The sequence below is a fragment of the Nannospalax galili genome, unplaced genomic scaffold, assembly GCF_000622305.1.
Source record: "Nannospalax galili isolate Female #2095 unplaced genomic scaffold, S.galili_v1.0 scaffold513, whole genome shotgun sequence".
Taxonomy (NCBI): domain Eukaryota; kingdom Metazoa; phylum Chordata; class Mammalia; order Rodentia; family Spalacidae; genus Nannospalax; species Nannospalax galili.
This window is the reverse complement of record NW_008334861.1, coordinates 3917154-3938823: the sequence shown is the minus strand read 5'-3', so window position 1 is coordinate 3938823 and position 21670 is coordinate 3917154. Positions and strand designations below refer to the sequence as shown.

The 21670-nt window shown below is 45.7% G+C and overlaps 1 protein-coding gene across 1 annotated transcript in view; it reads left to right on the top strand.

The window, feature by feature from the left end:
* The window catches only part of G6pd (glucose-6-phosphate dehydrogenase), a 25949-nt gene extending 5966 nt beyond the window's left edge, over positions 1-19983 (top strand). The window contains exons 3-13 of the mRNA XM_008829606.3: positions 12735-12772; positions 12875-12983; positions 13801-14018; positions 16422-16580; positions 16822-16947; positions 17177-17270; positions 17412-17598; positions 17891-18126; positions 18222-18298; positions 18410-18502; positions 18609-19983. Coding sequence (XP_008827828.1) covers positions 12735-12772; positions 12875-12983; positions 13801-14018; positions 16422-16580; positions 16822-16947; positions 17177-17270; positions 17412-17598; positions 17891-18126; positions 18222-18298; positions 18410-18502; positions 18609-18699 — 1428 coding nt within the window. The 3' untranslated portion in view covers positions 18700-19983. The remainder of the gene's footprint in view (positions 1-12734; positions 12773-12874; positions 12984-13800; positions 14019-16421; positions 16581-16821; positions 16948-17176; positions 17271-17411; positions 17599-17890; positions 18127-18221; positions 18299-18409; positions 18503-18608) is intronic.
* The last annotated feature ends 1687 nt before the right edge of the window (positions 19984-21670 follow it).

Here is a 21670-nt window from a genome sequence, read left to right as displayed (position 1 = left end):
CTTTTTGAGACAGGGTTTCCCTGTAGCCCCAGCTGGCCTGGAACTCACTATGTAGACCAGGCTGGCCTCGAATTCAGAGATCCACCTGCCTCTGCCTCCCAAGTGCTGGGATTAAAGGCATGTGCCACCACACCCGGGTATGGGTTAGTCTTTTTTTTAAGATTTATTTTCATTTTTATGTGTTTGAGAGCTTGCCTGCATGCATGTATGTGCACCACATGCATGCAGTGCCTTCAGAGGCCAGAAAAGGGCATAAAATCCCTTGGAACTGGACTTACAGGTGGTTGTAAGCCACCATGTGGGTACTGGCAACCAAACCCAGGACCTCTGCAAAAGCAGCAAATGCTCTTAACTGTTGAGCCATCTCTCCAGGCTCAGTTATTTTTGAAATTTGTATTTAAAGTGGTATTACCTCTTTGTTTTAAAGGGCTAGTCAGTGTGGGCTGTGTTGTATACTAGTCCACTTGTTATGGCAGGAAGTTACCTTTGAGTATTGTGCTAAAAGGGACAGCAGTTCATTTCATCTTCTGGGGTTTCCTGGTGCATGGAACCCAGCATCTCCACAGGTCCCAGTGGGCCCAGGTGAGAAGTATTATTCTGACTACATTCTACATAGCTATTTAAATTTGGCAAAGTTCATGTTACCGAGACCAGCTCCATCTGAAAAAAACCCAAAATATCTTGTTAGATGGAGTGATGTTTTGATTTTTTTAATCAGATAGGCCTGTAGTAAAGGTTTCCACAAAGTACTTTTGCATGAATATTCAGTCCTTAATCCCTGGAGTTGCTTTGTAGAGGGTCAGTTGAGGTGCAGGTACGGCTGGTGCCTGGCTCCTGTGCCAGTTGCTCACCTCTCCCCATTGAGTAGCAGCACTCTGTGGAGTGAGGATTCCCATCCCTCCCACGCTCTTGATTATAGGGTTTAAGATGAAAGGGCAGACACCCAACTCAAGAGTATGGTGGCCATTTCTGTCCCTTCCTCCTGCACCTGCCTTAGGGTATAGAATGAAAGCCTGTGGGACTGTTAGTGATGACTAGGTGACTGAACTGGATGAGCACATTGGCTTGGAGTGGAGCCTAATTGTGATTCTTCTTGGTTCCCCTACTGCCCCAGAACATGGGGTCTCATGCAGGTCATCTTTCATGTAGTTAGCCCACATATGTAGGTAACAAACCTACATATGTATTTCATCACACTTATTTCTAGGTTATTTATAATATTTACTTTTGTAAATGATATTGTTTTACATTGCTTATTTTGTCAACTGCTTCTTAGTAAATAAAAGCAGTTGGCTTATATCTATTAATTTTTATAGTGAGATTTTATGGGGTGCTGTTTGGTTGGTTGGTTGGCTGGTTGGTTTTTGCAGTACTCAAAATCAAACCCAGTACTTCACACATGCTAAGCAAGCATTTTACCACCAAGGTACATCCTCAACCCCAGATGTTATCATTTTTTGTTGTAATATATGCCAAAAAGACCACAGACCTTAAGGGTTGGGCTTGACAAGTTTTCACAAACTCAGCATACCCGTGCAAATTTCTCCCAGATCAAGAAACGGTAGCTGGAGAGATGACTCAATAGTTAAGAGCACATGCTGCGCTTGCAGAGGAACCAAATTTAGTTCCCAGCACTCACATCTGAAGGGTCACAACTACCTATAACTCCAACTCTGGGGAATCCAACACCTTCTTCTGGCCTCCACAGATACCTACACTCGTGCGCGCACACACACACACACACACACACACACAATTAAAAATAAAATAAACCTTAGAGGAAAATAAAATCAGAAATGAAAATCAGATAGAAGGACTAAATAAATAAATAAATAAATAAAATAAAATAAACCTTTAAAAAAAAAAGAAACAACACTATCACCTAAAGTCCTAACACTTAGGAGGCTGAATCAGGAGGCTTACTTAAACAAAGGAGTTCAAGACCAGCCTGGGTAAAATAACAAGGCTCTGGCTTAAAACAATGTATAGCCACACATGGGGATATGCTCCTCCTGTAATTCTAGCACTTGAGAGGTAGAGGCAGGAGGATCAGGAGTTAAAGGCTATGAGATATAGTCTTAACAAAAATAAAGAATAGGGGCTAGAGAGATGACTCAATGGTTAAGAGCACTTACTGCTCTTCCAGAGAACCCAGGTTCAGATCCCAGCACCCACATGACAGCTCACAATTGCCTATATGCACATGGTACACATGCATATACAAAAAATAAGCTAATTAAAAATAAAACAAAGCCAGGTGTGGTGCAGGTGCACATCTGTAATCATAGCAGTTAGGAGACCGAGGAAAGAGGATTGGCTTGAGTTTAAGGCCAGCCTGGGTTACAGAACAAGTTCCAAACTCTCCAGAATTACATTACATAGCCAGACCCCATCTCAAAACAAGAAGTCTGCTTCAGAACCAGACGTGGTGGCACGTGCCTTTAGTCCCAGCACTTTTTTTTTTATCTTTTTGAGACAGGGAGTCTCTGTAGCCCGAGACCGAGGAAAGAGGATTGGCTTGAGTTTAAGGCCAGCCTGGGTTACAGAACAAGTTCCAAACTCTCCAGAATTACATTACATAGCCAGACCCCATCTCAAAACAAGAAGTCTGCTTCAGAACCAGACGTGGTGGCACGTGCCTTTAGTCCCAGCACTTTTTTTTTTATCTTTTTGAGACAGGGAGTCTCTGTAGCCCCAGGAAGCAGAGGCAGGCGGATCTCTGTGAGTTCAATTGGCATATCTCTTATGATTAACTGGTCAATACTGTCCACCATAACTATATGGTAAGACCGTACTGTTGAGACAAAACACAATCTGATTGCAAGACATACAGAAATCAAGCTGGAACTGACCTGAAAACCCTCCCTACTGGCTAGCTTTCATAGTGCCAGAAGGTGCTATGTAGGCTGTGGGGAAGAAAAGTCATCAATGGACTTACCCAGCAGTGGACCCTGCATGCTACAATACCTACCTGCCAGGCATGATGTGCCTACTAGTGCAACAGTGGCCTGTAGCACAGGAGGAATTCATGCCTGGTACTGCATATCTGGTCAAAAGTTCATGACTGGGGAGGTCATAGGCCTAGAGGGGAATTTACTATTGTTGTTTTCTAAACAGACATGTTGTTAAACTGCCTTCCAAATATTTGTGTCTATATCTATAGATGAATGCTGCCCTCAACCTTGGTCAGAGAAGCTTCTTTTTGTATCAGCCAAATGAGAGACTCATAACTGGTCCAAGTGCTGAGAACAAGTGACTGTTGAATGCTCGGTCCTAAATGGGACATCTTTATCAGCACTTCATGTCTCTAAGGCACAGGGAACATTGTGGAAGAGGGGACCAAAAAGCCAGAGGATGGGGAGAAGTATTGTGAAATGCCGTTTTGTGGGCAGGACATGGCCATTGTGTTTATGAACTCACGGCACCTATGGTCAAGACCTAGAGAAGGTCACCATTCTAGGATGGATGGGAGAGGGCTCATGAGGCCCCACCCCCAGATGAGGAGCTATTGGCAGCTGATGGCTGCTGGGAGAGGGGAAGTCATGGTAGGTTGCCCATGCTCCAGTGGACGGTCCCACACTCATGTGCATGCAGGCAGCACTAATTAGACTTAGTGAGGCATAAAAAGAAAAAGAAGAAGGGGTGGAGAGATGGCTTACAGGTTAAGGACACTTGGTATTCTTCCAGAGGACCTGGTTCAATTCCCAGAATCCAGATGATGTCAGATAACAACCATCCATAACTCCAGTTTCAGGGAATCCAATGCCCTCTTCTGACCTCTGCAGGCTTTGCATGACATGGTACACTTACATATACGCAAGCAATACACTCATACATAGAAACCCAAAAAAAAAAAAAAAAGAAAAAAGAAAAAGAAGACCTCTCCCTTTTGCAGTCACTGTTTCCCCAGGAGTAATTTCTAACCTCCTCTCCACCCTCTGCTCAACTACTTTTTCACTGTGTTTTCTTGGTACATGCTGCACAAATAGTAGCCTTGAGTTCTGTCATAATAGGCTCATGTTGCCATTCTGGGACTGTAAGCAAACCCATGAGTATTTAGTCTCTTGTCTCTAGGTCCTTTAGTTCAGCATGTTTTTGAGATTTGTCAACACAGCTTGAATCAGTAGCTTGTTCCTTGGTTACAGACTATGGATACACAGATTCTCCATTCACTTGCTGGTTGATTTGAGCATCTTAGGGCTGTTTTGAATGAAAATTCATGCAAAAATTTTTGAGTTAAAAAAAAAAAAAAAGGAGGAAGCTGTTAAGAGCACTGGCTGCTCTTGCAGACAATCCAGCATCAGTTACCAGCATACACAAGGTGGCTAACAACAGTGTGTAACTCCAGTTCCAGGGGATCTAACACCCTCTTCTGGCCTCCATAGGTATTGCACAACACAGGTGAGCATATATATGCAGGCAAAACACTCATACACGTAAAATAAAAATAAATAATTTTTTTTTTAGTTTGGGGGTGGCTGCCTGCTTTCTTCTCTGGGATAACACATAGGAGTGGAATGGAAAGTCATAGGATAGATGTGGGTGCTTCACTTGGCGAAATGCTGCCAGGCTGTTTCAGATATGACCATTGCATGTCTCCACACACAGTCTGTGAGTTCCACACCAACACTGGGTCTCTCTTTGAATGAGGTTTTTTTTACTTTTTTTTTGAGGCAGAGTCTCCCTATAGCCCCAGCTGTCCTGGAACTCACTGTGTAGACCAGGCTAGCCTTGAACTTGCAGAGATCCACCTGCCTCTCTCTCCCAAGTGCTGAGATTAAAGGCGTGTGCCACCACACCTGGCCTTTTTACTTTATTTTGGTTTATTTATTTTTTTTATACATATGACTGTTTTGCCTGCATGTATGTAAGTACACCACATATGTGCAATGACCATGGAGACTGGAAGAAGGTGTCAGATCCCCTGGAACTGGAGTTAAGAATGGCTATTAGCTGCCATGTGAATGCTGGAAACTGAACCCAGGTCTTCTACAAGAGCAACCAGTGCTCTTAACCACTGAGCCATCTCTCCAGTCCTGGTTTTGGGGATCTTAGGGAGATTAGGGGGGAGAAGGGTATTCTACTTGACACAGGGGTCTTACTCTAGCTCTGACTGGCCTAGAACTCACTACGTTGCCCAGGCTGGCTTCGTACTCATGGGGTTCCTCCTGCCTCAGCCTCCCAAGTGCTTAGATTATAGGTATGTACCATTCTGCCCAGCTGTTGGTCTGTCTTTCAGAGTGCAACCGTTCTAATGAATGTGAAGTGGTATCTTTTTCAGTTACCATTTTCCCGACCTATGATCTTAGACACCTTCCATGTAATTAGTGGCCTTCATCTCCTTTCTGGTGAAACGTGCAGCCAAACCTTTTACCTACTTCAGTTGGGTTGTTTTCTTATTGTGTCATAGGATCTGCTTAGATATTCTGGATACAAAGAAGTTAGTGAATGCTATCTCTAGACTGCAGCTTGTCTTTTTTGGTACTAGGGCTCATACCCTTGTCCTTAAGCATGCAAAGCACATACCCTACCACTGAGGCCATAATGCCAGGCCTACCTGCCTGCCAACCCACCTGCCTTCTTTCTTCTCTTCTTTTCTTTTCCTTTTTTTCATAATACTAAGAATTGAACCTAAAGTCTCACACATGCCCTTCCTTTCTGCCCCCCCCACCCCCAGACAGGGTTTCATATACTTCTGGCTAGCCTTGAACTCCTGATCCTCCTGCCTTCACCCCTGGTATGCTGTAATTATAGGCGACACCACGATGAATAGCTTATGATTATTACTTTGTGTCCTAAGAAATCTCTACCTACTCCTATCTTTTTTTAATATAGCAACTTTGCTAAACTCTCCTTAATCCTAATAATTAGTCTGTAGGTTGGTTTAAGGTTGTTTTTTATGAACAAGCCATCATCTGATAATGGCAGGTGGTCTTATTTTCCAAACCTCATACCATTTTAATTTTCTTCTTATGATACTAGTGATGGCTTCCAGTTTAGGACTGTCTAAAGATCCAGTAGCAGCCATTTAGAATCTCCTAAGAGACATACCCAGGATGTGTCTATGAGGATGTTTCCAGAGAGGTTTAACTGAGGAAGAGAGACCCACCATGAATGTTCATGGCACCACCCTGTAGACTTGGTGTCCCAGAGTGAACAGAAAGAAAAAAGAACAAAGTATCAGTATTCACTATGACTGTGGATTCAAACTGCTTCCCACTCCCACCACCGTGCCTTTCCTGCCATGACAGACTATCCTCAAATTCAAGCCTTAAGTTAACTTTCTCCCACGTGTTGTGTAATAGGAACAACAAAAGTAACTAATATACCCATTATGTAGGTTGTTTTATAGGTGTACCAGATCCAGTTAAAGAACTTTCCTTTTTCTTTTTTAATAAGAATTTTTATCTTAAATAGCTAATTTCCTGGAATGCTTTACCTGCATCTGCTGAGTTTATTATCCAGCCACTCTTCCGAACAGCCAAATGTATGTAATCTGACCCTAATCACACATGGCCTCCTGGATTTAGGGAGGGCTGAAGTATACAGTCTGGGGAAAGCTAGGAAGAGAAGGCGTGACCCATGCTGGGTAAAGGCTTTCCAGTGTGCATACCCTCAGGTCACTCACACACCTCAGCAACCCCTCAGTCATCTCCGTAAGGGAATAAGCATTGCTTAGCATCCCCAGGAAAAGAAGTCTCACAACAGATGGAAAATTTGTTCATGCTATTGTGTCTCATTTTAAAAAAAAAAAAAAAAAAAGAGAATGTAAAAGATGTTAAAAGGATATGGGAATGGAGATATTTTCCAAAATAGAAAAAATGAGAAAGCCTAAGCAAGTGATGAAGGTCTGTGTAGGTTTGTTATGATATATAAAGGATAAGACAAAAATAATATATACATAATCTTAAAATTTCTATGGTCATAGTTTAGTCAACTAGTTTAAGGAACAAAATATATATCTAGTCAACATTTATCTGAGAATACTTGGTTTTTCACCCAAGCCTTCTCTACATAGCACATGATAATTAAAAGTACCAGACTGGTGGAACTAACCTTAATGGATGTTTAACAGCCATAGTTTGAGGCCTATACTAATGTGGTCAGAGGAATTTAAAGGACAACTTTTGCCCCTTGCCCTCCAAGGTTGACTGAGTTCCAGGGGACTATGGCACATCTCTCAAAATGTCCTGTTAACTGTGGTAAGTCACCTGTCCTCTTGTTCAGGGAGGACATGGAGACCCCACGAGATGGGTTTGACCAGTGTCCAGTCTACAAAGGAGGGTCAACTCAGAAGAAACATTCATGCTTCCAAGTGAAGCCAGCCATGGTCAAGCAGAACCTTTGACTTATCTCCACATAAATGGAACTAGTAAAAGGATCCAGGAGCTACTCCCAAGCCTTTTTAACCCTTGAGGAACAGATCCTCAAATGACCTTAAGTGTAAAAATAAATCTATTTATTTGGGCCAACTGTATGGTCTTAAACACCCAAAAGGACAGTATAACCAAAGAGTAAAGTCATCCGTATATTTCTTTAAGAGTTCAAGGGATTACACTTCCCAGACATTAGGCTTAAGTCTATATAAAAAGTTATTTAGACAATTATTTCTCATTGATGATTTTGTTTCTAACCAGAAAGTACTGCTCAGATGTAAGACTTCACATCTTGGTCTCCAATACTGTAGTACCCACCTGTAGCTAAGGGAGACAACCAGCTATTGTTCTAAAATGATAGATAAATTTGCTTTCTCTCCGTATCTAGAAGCCTTTGAGAGGGAACTGATACATTCTAACCATTCCAACAGCTCAAAATACCTGAAAGCAAATCCTGAATCCATTACTCTAGAGTCCAGCCTTGGAAGACAAAAGAAAAAGGAGGAGGAACCCAATAGAGGGATGCTTTTGGAAGCCCTTGTCAAGAAATTCCAATGGACTCTCAAATGAACATTTGAAAATTGCCCTGTTCTGACTTTTTTCTAGTTCCCTGTCTAGAACTTGTAGTGCTAATTACTCTTGCCTTTACTTCTCCTTCACATCTCCTATTCATGATTCAAGGGCTTTCTTTTCCCCTTAGAGACAAGAGTTATGCAATTTGGGAGTCTTTTAGATAGACCCACTGAAGGGGTACTCCAATTGCCTCACCCTGCGACCCTGTTCCGCATGGAAGAAGCCAGAGCAGTCTTCTATCCTGCAAGCTGGGTAACCTCTTCAGAGGATGGTGTGATAAGAATAGGAGGTAGGAATTGGCTAGGCAATTAGGGTTAAAAACCCCAAAGAAAAGTAGCCAGTTTCTTGGCTAAAAGTCAAAATGTCCTTGGGCCTCTTAGCAACATACTCTGTTCCAAAGGCCAAAAATGTCGAAAGTATTTGGGAGCTTGTATCTAATCCTTAAAAGATTTTAGGGTTACCTCTTCAGAGGGGGGAATGTTAAATGTTCAAAGGGGGGAGTAGCCAAAAGCCCCATAAAAATATAAATAAAGAAGAAAGAATACATGAAGTTATCAGAAAAAAGTGATGGGGAGATATGGGAGGAGTTGGAGGGGAGGAAGTAGGCATGGATTTGATCAAAATACCTTATATGCATATATGAAATTTTCAATAAATTATTTATTTTAAAAAAAAGAAGATTGCTAGATCTTAAAAGTCAATATGTAGAAATGGGAGGCTGAAGCAGGAGTTCCAAGCCAACCTGGACTTCAGAGTAACTTCAAGGCCAGCCCAAGTGAGACCCTGTCTCAAATTTTTTTAAAGGGCCGGAATTATAGTTCAGTGGCAGAGTACTTGCTTAGCATGGTTGAGGCCCTAGGTTCAATCCTCAGTAGCACACACACAAAAAGATTTCATAGAACTTTTCTTTGTTTAATCTCTTAATGTGATTTTCAATAGTTGATTTTGTTGTTGTTTTAAATGACTTTGAACCTCAGCCTTCTGCCTCCACCTCCCAAGTCCTGGAATTACAGGACATGTGCCACTATGGCCTACCTTTTAAACATTTCTGAATTTTCTTGTTCTTTATTTTCTTTTTTAGATTTATTACTTTTAATTATGTATATGTGTGTCTGTGTATGTGCACATGAGTGCATGCCCAGAGAGGCTAGAGGCATCATATCCCCCGGAGCTGAAGTTATAAGTGCTTATGAGTCACTGATGTGGACGCTGAGAACCAAATTCAGGTCCTCTGAAAGAGCAGTACCTGCTCTTAACCAGTCAGCCATCTCTCCAGCCCCTATTTTTTAAAATATTTTATTATTTTTATTTTATGAGTATGAGTGTATTGCCTACATGTATGTGAGTGCACCTGTGTTGTGCAATGCCACGGAGGTCAGAAGAGGGCGTCAGATTCCCCTGGAACTAGAGTTAAAGACACTTCGTAGCCGCCATATGGGTGCTGGGAATCGAACCCAGATCCTCTGTAAGAGCAGTCAGTGCTCTTACCCGCTGAGCCATCTCTCCAGCCCCCCTATTATTTTTTAGAAAGTTCTTACTATGTAGCTAAGTTTGGCCTTGAACTCACCATCCTCCTGTCTCAGCATCATAAGAGCTGGGATTGTAGGCATATGCCACTACATCTGACCCACAGTGACTACTATCCTTGAACAGACAATCTCTGGCCTCAGCTTTCTAAGTACTAGAATTATAGTCATGTGCCATCATCAGTTGCTTGTTTTTTGTTCCTCTCCCCTGCCCCATCTCTATCATGTACTTATTAGTATGGGTATGAAGGCATGCATGTGTGCATGTAGACACCAGAAATTAGTATTGGGTGTCTTTCTCCCATTGGTCCTCACCTTTATTTTTTATTTGTTTATTATTTTTAGTATATGAATGTATTGCCTACATGTATGTAAGTGCATCCATGTCGTGCAGTTCCCTTGGAGGTCAGAAGAAGCTGTTGGATCCCCTGGAACTGGAGTTACAGATGGTTGTTAGCTGCCATGTGGGTGCTGGGACTCCAACCTCTGCAAGATCAGCCAGTGATCTTAACCACTAAGCCAGCCCCTCCACCTTTATTTTTGAGATAGGATCTCTCTATAAACCTGAAACGAATCAGTTCAGCTAGGGTAGCTGACTGCTGAGCTTCAGAGATCAGCCTCTCCCCACCCCCAATGCTGGGTTACTGATGCATTACCCCCACGCCCAGTTATTTAGGTTCTGGGAATCCAAAGCAAGGTCCTGGTCTGCACAGCTATGCTTTATTGACAGCCATCTCCCCAGCCTTTGCTTTTTGTTTTTTGGGTTTTTTTTCTTTCTAATTTTTTTTGCTTCGTTTACAATTTCATTTATGTATACAATGTATCTTGATCCTATCCACCTCCAACCTGCCCTCCCTCTCTTTCTCCTGGCCCTGTGCTTTTTCTTTCTTAAGCCAACCTCTTATTTACACATATCTCGGTCCTGGTGTGTTATATCTTCTAACATTGAAAGATTAGGTTTGCTGATGTTTTCTGTCTGATGTTTGCATCTGCTTTGTGTGCATGTGAATGAGGAGGCTATGTCCTCAGGTTGTAGTACTGTAGTAATGCAGGTTAAGGTTCTGGAAGTGGCTTCAGGAATGTTCCCTTTTCTTCTGTATTCAAGGGGAGTTTGCTTCAGACTGGAGTCCTTTCTTCCTTGATTCTCGTAGAAATCACTGGGTAGCATGTGTAATCATTGGCCCTACTCAGGTCACTTGCTCCATTATGGTTCGTTGGAATTTTTTTTAGAAATTTCTCCATCTTGCTGGGCATGGCAGCACACTTTTGTAATCCAACACTAGGAAGGGTGAGGCAAGAGGATTATCTACAGTTCATGGCCAGCCAGGGATGTATGCTAAGTTTAAGACCAGCCTGGGCTACATGGCAAGACCCTGTCTCAAAAACTAAAAGAAGGGACTGGAGAGCTGGCTCAGCAGATAAGAGCACCCAGATGGCAGCTAACAACCATCCATAGCTCCACTTCCAGGGGATCTGATGCTCTCTTCTGACCTCCACAGGCATTGTGCAACAGGGGCGCACTTACATGCATGCAGGCAATACACTCATATACATAAAAATAATAAAAATAGAATACTTAATAAAAGAAGTCCAGTGTGGTGATGTGATCCTTTAATCCCAGCAGAGGCAGGTGGACCTCTGTGAGATTGAGTCCAACCTGGTCTACCTAGGGAGTTCCAGTCCAGCTAGGGCTATAGCAAGACCCTGTCTCAAAAAAAAGAAAGAAAGATGGGGCCTGGAGAGATGGCTCAGCAGTTAAGAACACTGGTTGTTCTTGCAGAAGACCCAGGTTCCAATCCCAGCACCCACATGGCAGCTAACAACTGTCTGTAAATCCAGTTCCAGGGGATCCAAAGGCCTCTTCTGTCCTCGCGGGCATTGCATGACATGGGTACACTTAACCTATATGCAGGCAATGCACTCATACACATAAAATAAAAATAATAAAATACTTTTTAAAAAAAGTATTTTTGGTTTGAGACAGGGACAAAGTCTTATGATATAGCTCAGACTGGCCTTGAAGTCCTGATCTTCCTGTTCCAGGTACTGGAATTATAGGCCTGTGCCACCATGCCCAACTTTTCTTTGTTTGGGGGTTTTGCTGCTCTTATTTTGTTTGGGATTTTTTTGTTGTTATTGTTGTTTAGTTTCATTTTTGTTTAGTTTTAATATTTTAATATATTCTTTGAGAACTTCATTGATATATACAGTGTATCATGATCTTATCCATCATCCCTTCTTCTGCTAAGTCCTCCTGAGCCCCATCTCCTTCCCAACTTCCTTTCTTTTTATTATAACCCAGAGTCCAGTTAGTACGACCCACTATGGCCATGGGGCCATCCAGTGGAGCATGAGCAACCTACCAGGGGCCATACCCTTGAAGAGAAATGACAGTCCCCCTTCATCCATTAATTGCCAGTAGTTCCTCAGTTAAGGGTGGGGCTTCATGTACCCCTCCCCTGTTGATATTGGAACTTGAGTGCCTTGATCTTGTCTAGGTTGTATGCTGGTAGCCACAGCTGTTGTGAGTTCAAGATTGCCAAGGCCATATCATGTCCAGAAAACAGCATTTCACAGCACTCCTCCCCACCCTCCAGCTGTCTTTTGTTGGTTTTCTCTACTGTTTGTTTGCTTGCTTTTGTGGTAATGGGGATGGAACCAAGGACTTGTGCCTGCACTAGAATCATTGAGCATCATCCCCAGCCCAAATTTCCCATTATATTTGCATTTTTCATTATTTCTTTATAATTCTTTTTTGGTTTTATATTCTGACTTGGGGGAAGGGTTTTGAGACAGTGTCTCCTTATGTGTTAAGGTACAGTTGTATACCACCAAGCCTGGTTTTTGTTGTTGTTATTGAGACAAGGTCTCACTCTGGACCACTATGCTCAACCTGCTGTCATTTTTCGAACTTCATAAATTGAAGGAGTATCTTCATCACTTTCTAGCCCCCATTTTGCAACTTTGACATTTGAGGCCACATCTCACAGTTTGGCTTTGTGCTACCTCCATCACTCTTCAGTTCTAATGAACTCAGTGTCCAGATTTTTTATCTTGAACATGGAAGATTCATCTGTGTACCTGCACTGGGACAGAGCTGGGGCAGGCTTGAATCTCAGGTATCCTCTGGTGATATATGGGGATAAAGTAGTATACTTGCAGCTGAGTGGTCACCCTGAATGATTGCCTACATCATTACTGGTGGGGAATGATCTAGCTCACATCAGCTTTTCCTGACCACATGTTCCCTCCACTGTAGGGTGACCTGGCCAAGAAGAAGATCTACCCCACCATCTGGTAGGTAAATCTCCACTCGACCCTCAAGAGCTCTACACCAAGAGAATTGGCTTGGCCTGGCCTTCCCTCCCCACCCTGGCTATAGCTGTGTTGTGCCCTCAGGTGGCTGTTCCGAGATGGCCTTCTGCCAGAAGACACCTTCATTGTGGGCTATGCCCGATCCCGCCTCACAGTGGATGACATCCGAAAGCAGAGTGAGCCCTTCTTCAAAGTGAGTGGCTTTGGGGTGTTACACAGCCTTGTTCTGTCCTCTCCCCTACCACCCAACAGTACTATCCCTAGGCAGCCCATGAGGAGACATGTCTCCACTCCATCATAAGCAACACTTCCCTCCTCCCCTTCTTACTTGACTGGCCAAGAGGCAGGGCCACCCAGAACATTCAAGTTCTGCTACCTCACATTCTGGCCCTGCCCTGCAACCACTCAAAAGCTGTGTCTACCTGCTCATATCACCACCTCCCTGACCTCTGAGAGAGACAGGAAAGGGTGGCCTCTCCAGCATCAGATGTTTCCCAGCTCCACTCTGACCCAGCCTTGCTGGTTCTATCCTGCTCTGCTCTGGGGCCACACTGGGACATGCCAGAAGCTGGAAGGACTCCTCCAAGTGCCTCCCCCCCCCAGGAAGTGTGTCACCTTGGCATTGCTTCAGCAACTATAGTTTGCTGTCAAGATTTTTGGAGAGACATCCTTCTCCAATGTACTTCTCCCAGGTCACATTTTCCTGAAAACTGCCTTATGGCATAAGGGACCTGAGTATATACAGGATGCCTGCATCTGTAACTCACCACACCTGCATTCAGTGTTCCTTTTGCCTGCCTCAGCGTCCTCACTGTGTGGGGCCAGGACAGTTGGGTTCTAAGTGAGGCTTCCCCAGGCCTCCAGGGAGGCATACCCTGGCTGTGAGACAAGAGAGGAAGTGAAGACAGATGAGACCCTCCACTCCTCTGAGGCAGAGCATGTGTGACCTCTGAGGGAAGTGGAAGATGATATCTGTCATCTGTCTGTCTCTGTCTGCCCGTCTCTCCCAGGCCACCCCAGAAGAAAGACCTAAGCTGGAGGAGTTCTTTGCCCGTAACTCCTATGTGGCCGGCCAGTATGATGATCCAGCCTCCTACAAGCACCTCAACAGCCACATGAATGCCCTGCACCAGGGGATGCAGGCCAACCGACTCTTCTACCTGGCCTTGCCCCCCACAGTGTATGAAGCTGTCACTAAGAACATCCAAGAGACCTGCATGAGCCAGACGTAAGGCTTTTCTTCCTTTGTTCTGACTTTCCTTACTGTGAACAGCCCCCAAGTCAAGCCAGTCTAGGCAACCCGAAAAGATGAATTCTCCCTATTTGTTCTCCACATGAATTAGCTCTCTAAAGAAGGAAACAAGCTGTAAATACTGGCACTTTCTAACAGCCTTTGCTACTACAGATACACTTAACAGCTCTGTGGCTTGTAGCCTACACAGCTCTGACAAATCAACAGTCTCTTGTTACAGTTCCCAACATGACCACAAGATGTCAGTGTTGCCCCACAAATCACTCACTGGCGCTTGCTCATTGTTTAGTTTTCCAGAGTTCTCACAGGCCCACAAGGTAGCAGTGTTACTCCACGTATGGTCAATGCTGGCTAGAAATCTTTCTTTTGCTCCTGATTTTGAATTCAGAAAGCCACTTTACTGCTTGGTTATGAGCTGCAAAGAAAGGGACCTGCTCTTTTAAATCAATGGAGAGGGATTGGAGAGATAATTCAGTAGTTAAGAGCCTTGGCTGCTCTTACAGAGGACCAGGGTTCCTTTCTCAGCAACCACATGTCAGCTAACAATCATCTGTAACTCTAGTTCCAGAAGATTTGATGCCCTCTTCTGGCCTCTGCAGCCCATGATATGGAGCATTTACATGCAGACAAAACATTCATACACATAAAATAAAAAGAAATCAAAAAGATTTTAATTTAAAAATAATTTTTTAAAAAACTAAATTTAAAAAGTAAAATCAGCCGGGTGTGGTGGCGTACACCTGTAACCTAAGCACTGGGGAGGCAGAGGCAGGCGGATCTCTGTGAGTTCAAGGCCAGCCTGGTCTACATAGTGAGTTCCAGGACACCTGGGGCTACAGGGAGACCCTGTTTCAAAAAGACAAATTAATTGATTAATTAATTTAATTAAATAAAAAGTAAAGTCAACGGTGAGCTGAGCATGGTGGATCACACATCTGATCCCAGCACCATGGGAACTGAGGCAAGAAAATTGCTGGGAGTTGAAGTATAGCATGGACTATGGAGTGAGAGTCTGCCTCAAAAAATAAAAGAACCAGGCATGGTGGCACACAACTCTATATCTCGGCACCATGGAGGCAATAATAGGTGGATCTTTGTGAGTTTGATGCCACCTGGTTTACGTAGTGAGTTTCAGGTTAGCCAGAGCTACATAGTGAGACCCTGTTTCAAAAAAACAAAAAACAGGAGCTAGAAAGATGGCTCAGCCTTTAAGAGCACTGGCTGCTCTTCCAGAGAATCTGGGTTCAGTTCCCAGCACGTACATGGCTGCTAGCAACTGTCAGTAACTCCAGTTCCAGGGTACCCAACACCCTCTTCTGGTATCAGTGGACATTGTATGTACATGGTGCACTTACATGCAGGCAAAACACTCATATACATAAAATAAAAATAGTTTTAAAGGTTTAAGCTGGGTGTAGTAGCACATATCTGTAATCTCAGTACTCAAAAGGCAGGAGGATCACAATGTGTTCAAGGCCATCCTGGGTTACATAACAAGATCCTGTCTCCAAAAAAGTTTTCGTTTTTTTGGTTTTTTTGTTTTTTTTTTTCAGTCTGAGACAGGGCCTCCCTGTAACCTCAGCTAGTCAGGAACTCGCTGTTGAGACCAGGCTGGTCTCGAACTGACAGAGATCTGCCTGCTTCTGCCTCCCAAGTGCTAGGATTAAAGGCGTGTGTCACTACACCTGGCTCAAAAAAAAATTTTTTTAATAAATAAAAACAATAGAAGTTAGTTGCTTTGGCCATGACTATAGTCCCAGCTACTCAAGGGCTGAGGCAAGCAATCCCTTGAGCCCAGGACTTCAGGCCAACCTGAGCAGACAGTGAGATAAGAACATAAAAGCAATAGCGGAAAGCAGGAGGAATGGCACATGCCTGTGATCCCAGCACCCGGGAGATGAAGGCCGAAGAATCAGTTTAAGACTATCCTCAGCTACATAGCAAGTTCCAGGCCTGCCTGGGATACATGAGCCCCTATCTCAAAATCATGAGAATCAAACTAGTGAGGGAGCTGTGCCCTTGATGTCCCATTTCCCTCCTCCTCCACTGGCCTCTGGGCTACTCCTGCCCCACTGACGGCCTGGCATGGAGCAGGAGAGGAACAAGACTGTCCAAGAATGTGCCAACCATGCCACCCTAATACCAACACGGGCAAGGCCTATGAACTGTTCTAGTCCTCAGCATGTAGGCAGGAAGGCTTCAGAGATGCTGTCTGTGCACAGTAATAAGCAAGGGCAGCCAGCAGAGCTTCCCTGGGTCACCTGAGAGTGCAAAGGGGATGAAAGTCTGGCTCCCTGGGGAAAGAGTCAGAGTGACATGGCCCTGGGCCCACTCCTGAGGAAGGGCTTGGGGAATAGCATGACTGGATGCTCCCAACAGAGGCTGGAACCGCATCATTGTGGAGAAGCCCTTCGGGAGAGACCTACAGAGCTCAGACCAGCTGTCCAACCACATCTCATCTCTATTCCGTGAGGACCAGATCTATCGCATCGACCACTATCTGGGCAAGGAGATGGTCCAGAACCTCATGGTGCTCAGGTGCACAGGGAATGGGGTGGAAGGGAACCAAGGTAAGGGTGGCTCTATGAGGAACTCCACCTGTCCCATTACCCCAAGGACAAATTCTTCTCAAATCCAGGCAGGGTGCCAGGCTCTAGGCCTGCAGTATAATTTAATTGAGATGCAACCTCTGTGTTATGGAAGCCTAAGGGTGGATCCACTCAGGAACTCTTCCACAACCTCTCGAGTGTCAGCCTTTCTCCTGCACCTCCCCCAACAGATTTGCCAACAGGATCTTTGGCCCCATCTGGAACCGGGACAACATAGCCTGTGTGATCCTCACCTTCAAAGAGCCCTTTGGTACTGAGGGCCGTGGAGGCTACTTTGATGAATTTGGGATCATCAGGTGAGAACCCAGCTCAGCTCATCCTTATACCCTGAGCTCTCAAGGGGTGTCACTCCTATCCAGCCAAGCCCCCAAGGGTTTCCAGCATCAGTCGTAGGGTCACTGTCTATTTCCTTGTTTATGAACCATGGGGGCCCTAGTACCTGACCAACAGGGTGCTTACTCTTCTCCCCATCTTCCCACCCTGGAAGTGGTGTTTGACGAGAGCTTCTGACTCTTCTGCTACTAGGGACGTTATGCAGAACCACCTCCTGCAGATGCTGTGCCTTGTGGCCATGGAAAAGCCGGCCTCCACAGATTCAGATGATGTCCGTGATGAGAAGGTAAATGGAAGCATGTCCACCAGGTCCCCAGTAGCCATGCTCCATAGAAGGCCCCTCTGTGACAAGGCATCAGGCTTATGTCTATTGCCCTACACCCCACTCTGTTACCAAAGGGCTCGCGGTCTGCTGGTTTTCTTCCAGGTCAAGGTATTGAAATGTATCTCAGAGGTGGAAGCGAACAACGTGGTCCTAGGCCAGTATGTGGGGAACCCCGGTGGAGAAGGCGAGGCTACCAAAGGATACCTGGATGACCCCACAGTGCCCCGGGGGTCCACCACAGCCACCTTCGCAGCTGCTGTCCTCTATGTGGAGAATGAGCGGTGGGATGGTAGGTGATACCTTCAGGGGCCAGCAAGGAAGGGCTGGGCATGCCCTCAAAAAGACACTTCTTAGTGGAATCAGATACATGATGCTCAGCAGCAGGGGTCACTGGAGAGGGAGGCCTAGCACATGTGGGACACCACCCTGGCTATGCTCATCCCACATGTACACATTCACACACGCAGACACGCGTATGCGCATATCCATACAAACGCGCATGGGAGCTCTCAGTCATACATACACACACACAGCGCAAGACTGTCGAAGAGCCAGTCTCTGAAGCCAGCCCTGCCCCCCAGGGGTGCCCTTTATCTTGCGCTGTGGCAAAGCCCTGAATGAGCGTAAGGCTGAGGTGAGACTGCAGTTCCGAGATGTGGCGGGCGACATCTTCCACCAGCAGTGCAAACGCAATGAGCTGGTGATCCGCGTGCAGCCCAATGAGGCTGTGTATACCAAGATGATGACCAAGAAGCCCGGCATGTTCTTCAACCCTGAGGAATCAGAACTAGACCTGACCTATGGCAACAGATACAAGGTAGCTATAGGGAGGACCATCTGGGGAAGGCTCTAAAGGGATGGTGGCCTGAGTGGCGATGCACAGTGGTATCAGTGAGATCCCCAAACCTATAGAACGTGAAACTCCCTGATGCCTACGAGCGCCTCATCCTGGACGTGTTCTGTGGAAGCCAGATGCACTTTGTCCGCAGGTAAGCAGCCTAACACAGAAGCTGCCCTGAAAGAGCAGGCAATAGAGATGGCCTTCTTCCTTCCTCCCCGTGTGCCCCACTCAATCCCAAAGCCATACTGTATCCCCTCAGTGACGAACTCCGGGAGGCCTGGCGCATCTTCACACCGCTGTTGCACAAGATCGATCATGAGAAACCCCAGCCCACCCCCTATGTTTATGGCAGGTGAGGGAAAGATGGGCTAGGGGTGCCAAGCCAAACAAGGTAGAACAGGAGGAATGGTCAGGGGCAAGGGTCCCTCACATCTCCCCTTTATCTGTCTTGCTTCCAGCCGTGGCCCCACAGAAGCAGATGAGCTGATGAAAAGAGTGGGCTTCCAGTATGAGGGCACCTACAAGTGGGTGAACCCCCATAAGCTCTGAGCACTGGGAACATACCCCATCCATACCTTACCCCTCCTGGCCATCCTGTCTGTGTCTACCCTTCCCTTCACCCATCCCTGTATCAGGACTATTGACCCCATATTGGGAGGACTTCAGGACCATAGGCCTCAACCATGCATTCCTGTCCCTGGACTCGGGCCACCACTCTCTGCCCTGTGCTGCTGCTGCTGCTGCTGCTACCGCCACCACTGCTGCCACCTGAGCCCAGCTACATTCCTCAACTACCAAGCACTCAAGAGTCTCGCTGTAATGCTTACAGGGTGCTCATAGGCCCTATCTGAGCCACCCATCTCTCCATGGGCCCTTAATCACCTCCTCCCCTCACTCTAGCTCCTGGAAGGAAGAAGAGCTGTCACTCTGTCCCAGGACTTCTTAGGACAGGAGTTAGGAACTATGGGGATGAGTGTTGGGCCTCAAAGGGACAATGACCAAACCACATTCTCCAGTGGCTTTGGGCAAGCTCCTCAGAAGTCGAGGGAAGTAGTCAAGGACATCCATGTGAGAGGACCTTCCCATGGCCACACCAACCTTAGGGCCACTTGACATTCCTCATCACCAGCTGCAAAAGACCTCATGCTGCCCAACAATGTATTGGACCCCAGATGTCCTCTAACCAATTCTGCACTCCATGGCCACCCTCACTGCACCCATAGGCAGCCTCCCCACCACAAGAAAGGCAGAAGCAGCAGTTAGGATCCCCACCCTAACACTGCCATTAAATTGTCTTAAGAGCTACACCTGTCCCATTCTCATTTCCTCCCTGCCACCCAGGACCGTGAAGGAGAGACCTGTCACTTCCCTACATCCCATGTTGCCCTCTGCTACAGACTCCCTCCCTTCCTGCCTCCCTCAGCAATCTCCAGTCTGCCAGGCATCTTCCTTGTATCTGTTCCCAGCAGAGAGCGCCTTTCCGTGGGTATTTGTCATTGAGACTGGCTTAAAGTACAAGGGCAGGTCACCCTTACTTTCACCTTCCACAGAACACCTCAACTACTTTTTACTGTTCATGCAGGCTAACAACAGCTAGTTTCATCCAACCACCTCCCTTCCCCACCTGGTATTTTAGCCAACATTGCCAGTCTACATACAGATGCCAGAAATATTTAGGAAGGAGAGTTCAGAGATTTCAGGATTGATACTGGAAGCAAGGGAGAAGGGATAGTCAGAAATGATACCCAAGCTTCTGAAGAGCCAGAGTTCTCAGTTTTCATGATCTGCCAGTGACCTCTCTGTAGTGACCATAACAAAGACAAGTGCTTCTAACAGGGAAAATTGTGCAAGTTCCTTTGCTCCATGCTAGATGCCAGAAACCCAAAGTCAAGGTGTGGAGGCTCTAGGGGAGACTCCTTTCTCTCCAGCTTCAAGAGGCGCAGGCATTACTGGTTTGTGGCTGTCACTCCAGCTTCTACCTGCCCACTATGTCTGATGTCTGTCTCTTACGATATTTGTCACCTCGGAATGGGTGCCCACCTTACTCCCATATGCTGTCAACTTCCTACACCTGCAGGCACCCTTTTGCTAAAGAAACTCACATTGTAAGACTTTGTTGTCAGGAATTTGGTTCAACCCACTGCCTTGCCCAAAACAAGGACAGCAGTCCCAAACATTCCAGCCTCCCATCTGCTGAGCCTCTGCTCTGAGCTGAGTCCCAGGAAGGTGGCAGAAAACAGTACTGTTACCTTTGCACTCATGGCCTGGGTTCTAATAGATCAAGCTGATAGGACAATGATTAAAGGGTACAGCATTTATAGAGGAAGCAAACCAGTGATCCAGAGAATGGCCAAGTGAGGAACATTGTGCTCTTGGCAGAGAGCTAAGGACATGCATGTAGGCTGTAGGACCCAGTGTTCCAGAACTGAGGGGTCCTCAGGCTGTCAGCAAGAGGCTGCTGGGAACAAAACTAAGTTGGGCTTGCCCCTTCTCTGTCCTCTAGAGCTTCGTGTTTGAGACATTCAGGCCTTTCTTAGCCTGCCATTGAGAACCAGCTGCCTTAGCCTGTTCACCTAGCCAGGATGGCAAATAGGCTAGTTAGGGTGATGTTGGAAGACAAACTGAGGGCCCTGACTTCAAGAAAAAATGGATGAAAGAAGAAACTTGAATGATGAGCAAGTTTGTTGCTCTCCATTAGCTAGGATGGTGTATGGCACCACCTCCACCTCATAATGAGTGTGCACACTGCATCCCTGTGTGTGATTCCTGCTTTAAGTAGAGGAAGTGGCACCTCCAGATTGTAGGAGGAGGGTTTCATCCGCACCCTGAATAGGGAAGGAAGTAACTTGATGGGGGGTAGGTACAGAGCCCTAACAAGCCATACTTAGCCACCCATCCTCAATATAAGCCAATTCAAAGAGCCAAATTTGTAGTGAAAATCAGAAAAGACCAGGTATAGTGGTGCATGTCTTTAATTCCAGCATTTGGGAGGCAGAGGCTAGCATGGTCTATGCAGCAAGTTCCAGGCCAGCTGGGGCCACAGGGAGACCCTATCTCAAAAAAAAAAACCACAAGCTAGGCATGGTGGTACATACCTTTAATCCCAGCACTCCGGAGGCAGAGACCAGTGGATCTCTGTGAGATCAAGGCCAGCTTGGTCTACAGAGCAAGTTCCAGGCCAGCTGTGGCTACAGGGAGACCCTGTTTCAAAAAGACCAAAAGATTTATATCCAGTGACCCCATACATACCAAGTCCATCTTTAGTGTCCTGACATGATGTTAAAATTTTAAGTACAGGGCCAGAGCTAAGAAATCCTAGTCAAGATACAGTCTCACCCGTTGGAGGACCCACCTATTGACCCATTATTTTCGGGGTTTCAGTCTCATCCTGCAAGGTGGTCTGACAAATTATACTATGAAATCTCTTTCCCTGGAGACAAGGTCCCTCTCTGGCTGACACAGGGTTTAGCCTTTTGCTTCTCCCAGCATGAGATTCCTGAGGGAAATTCCAGTTCACTGG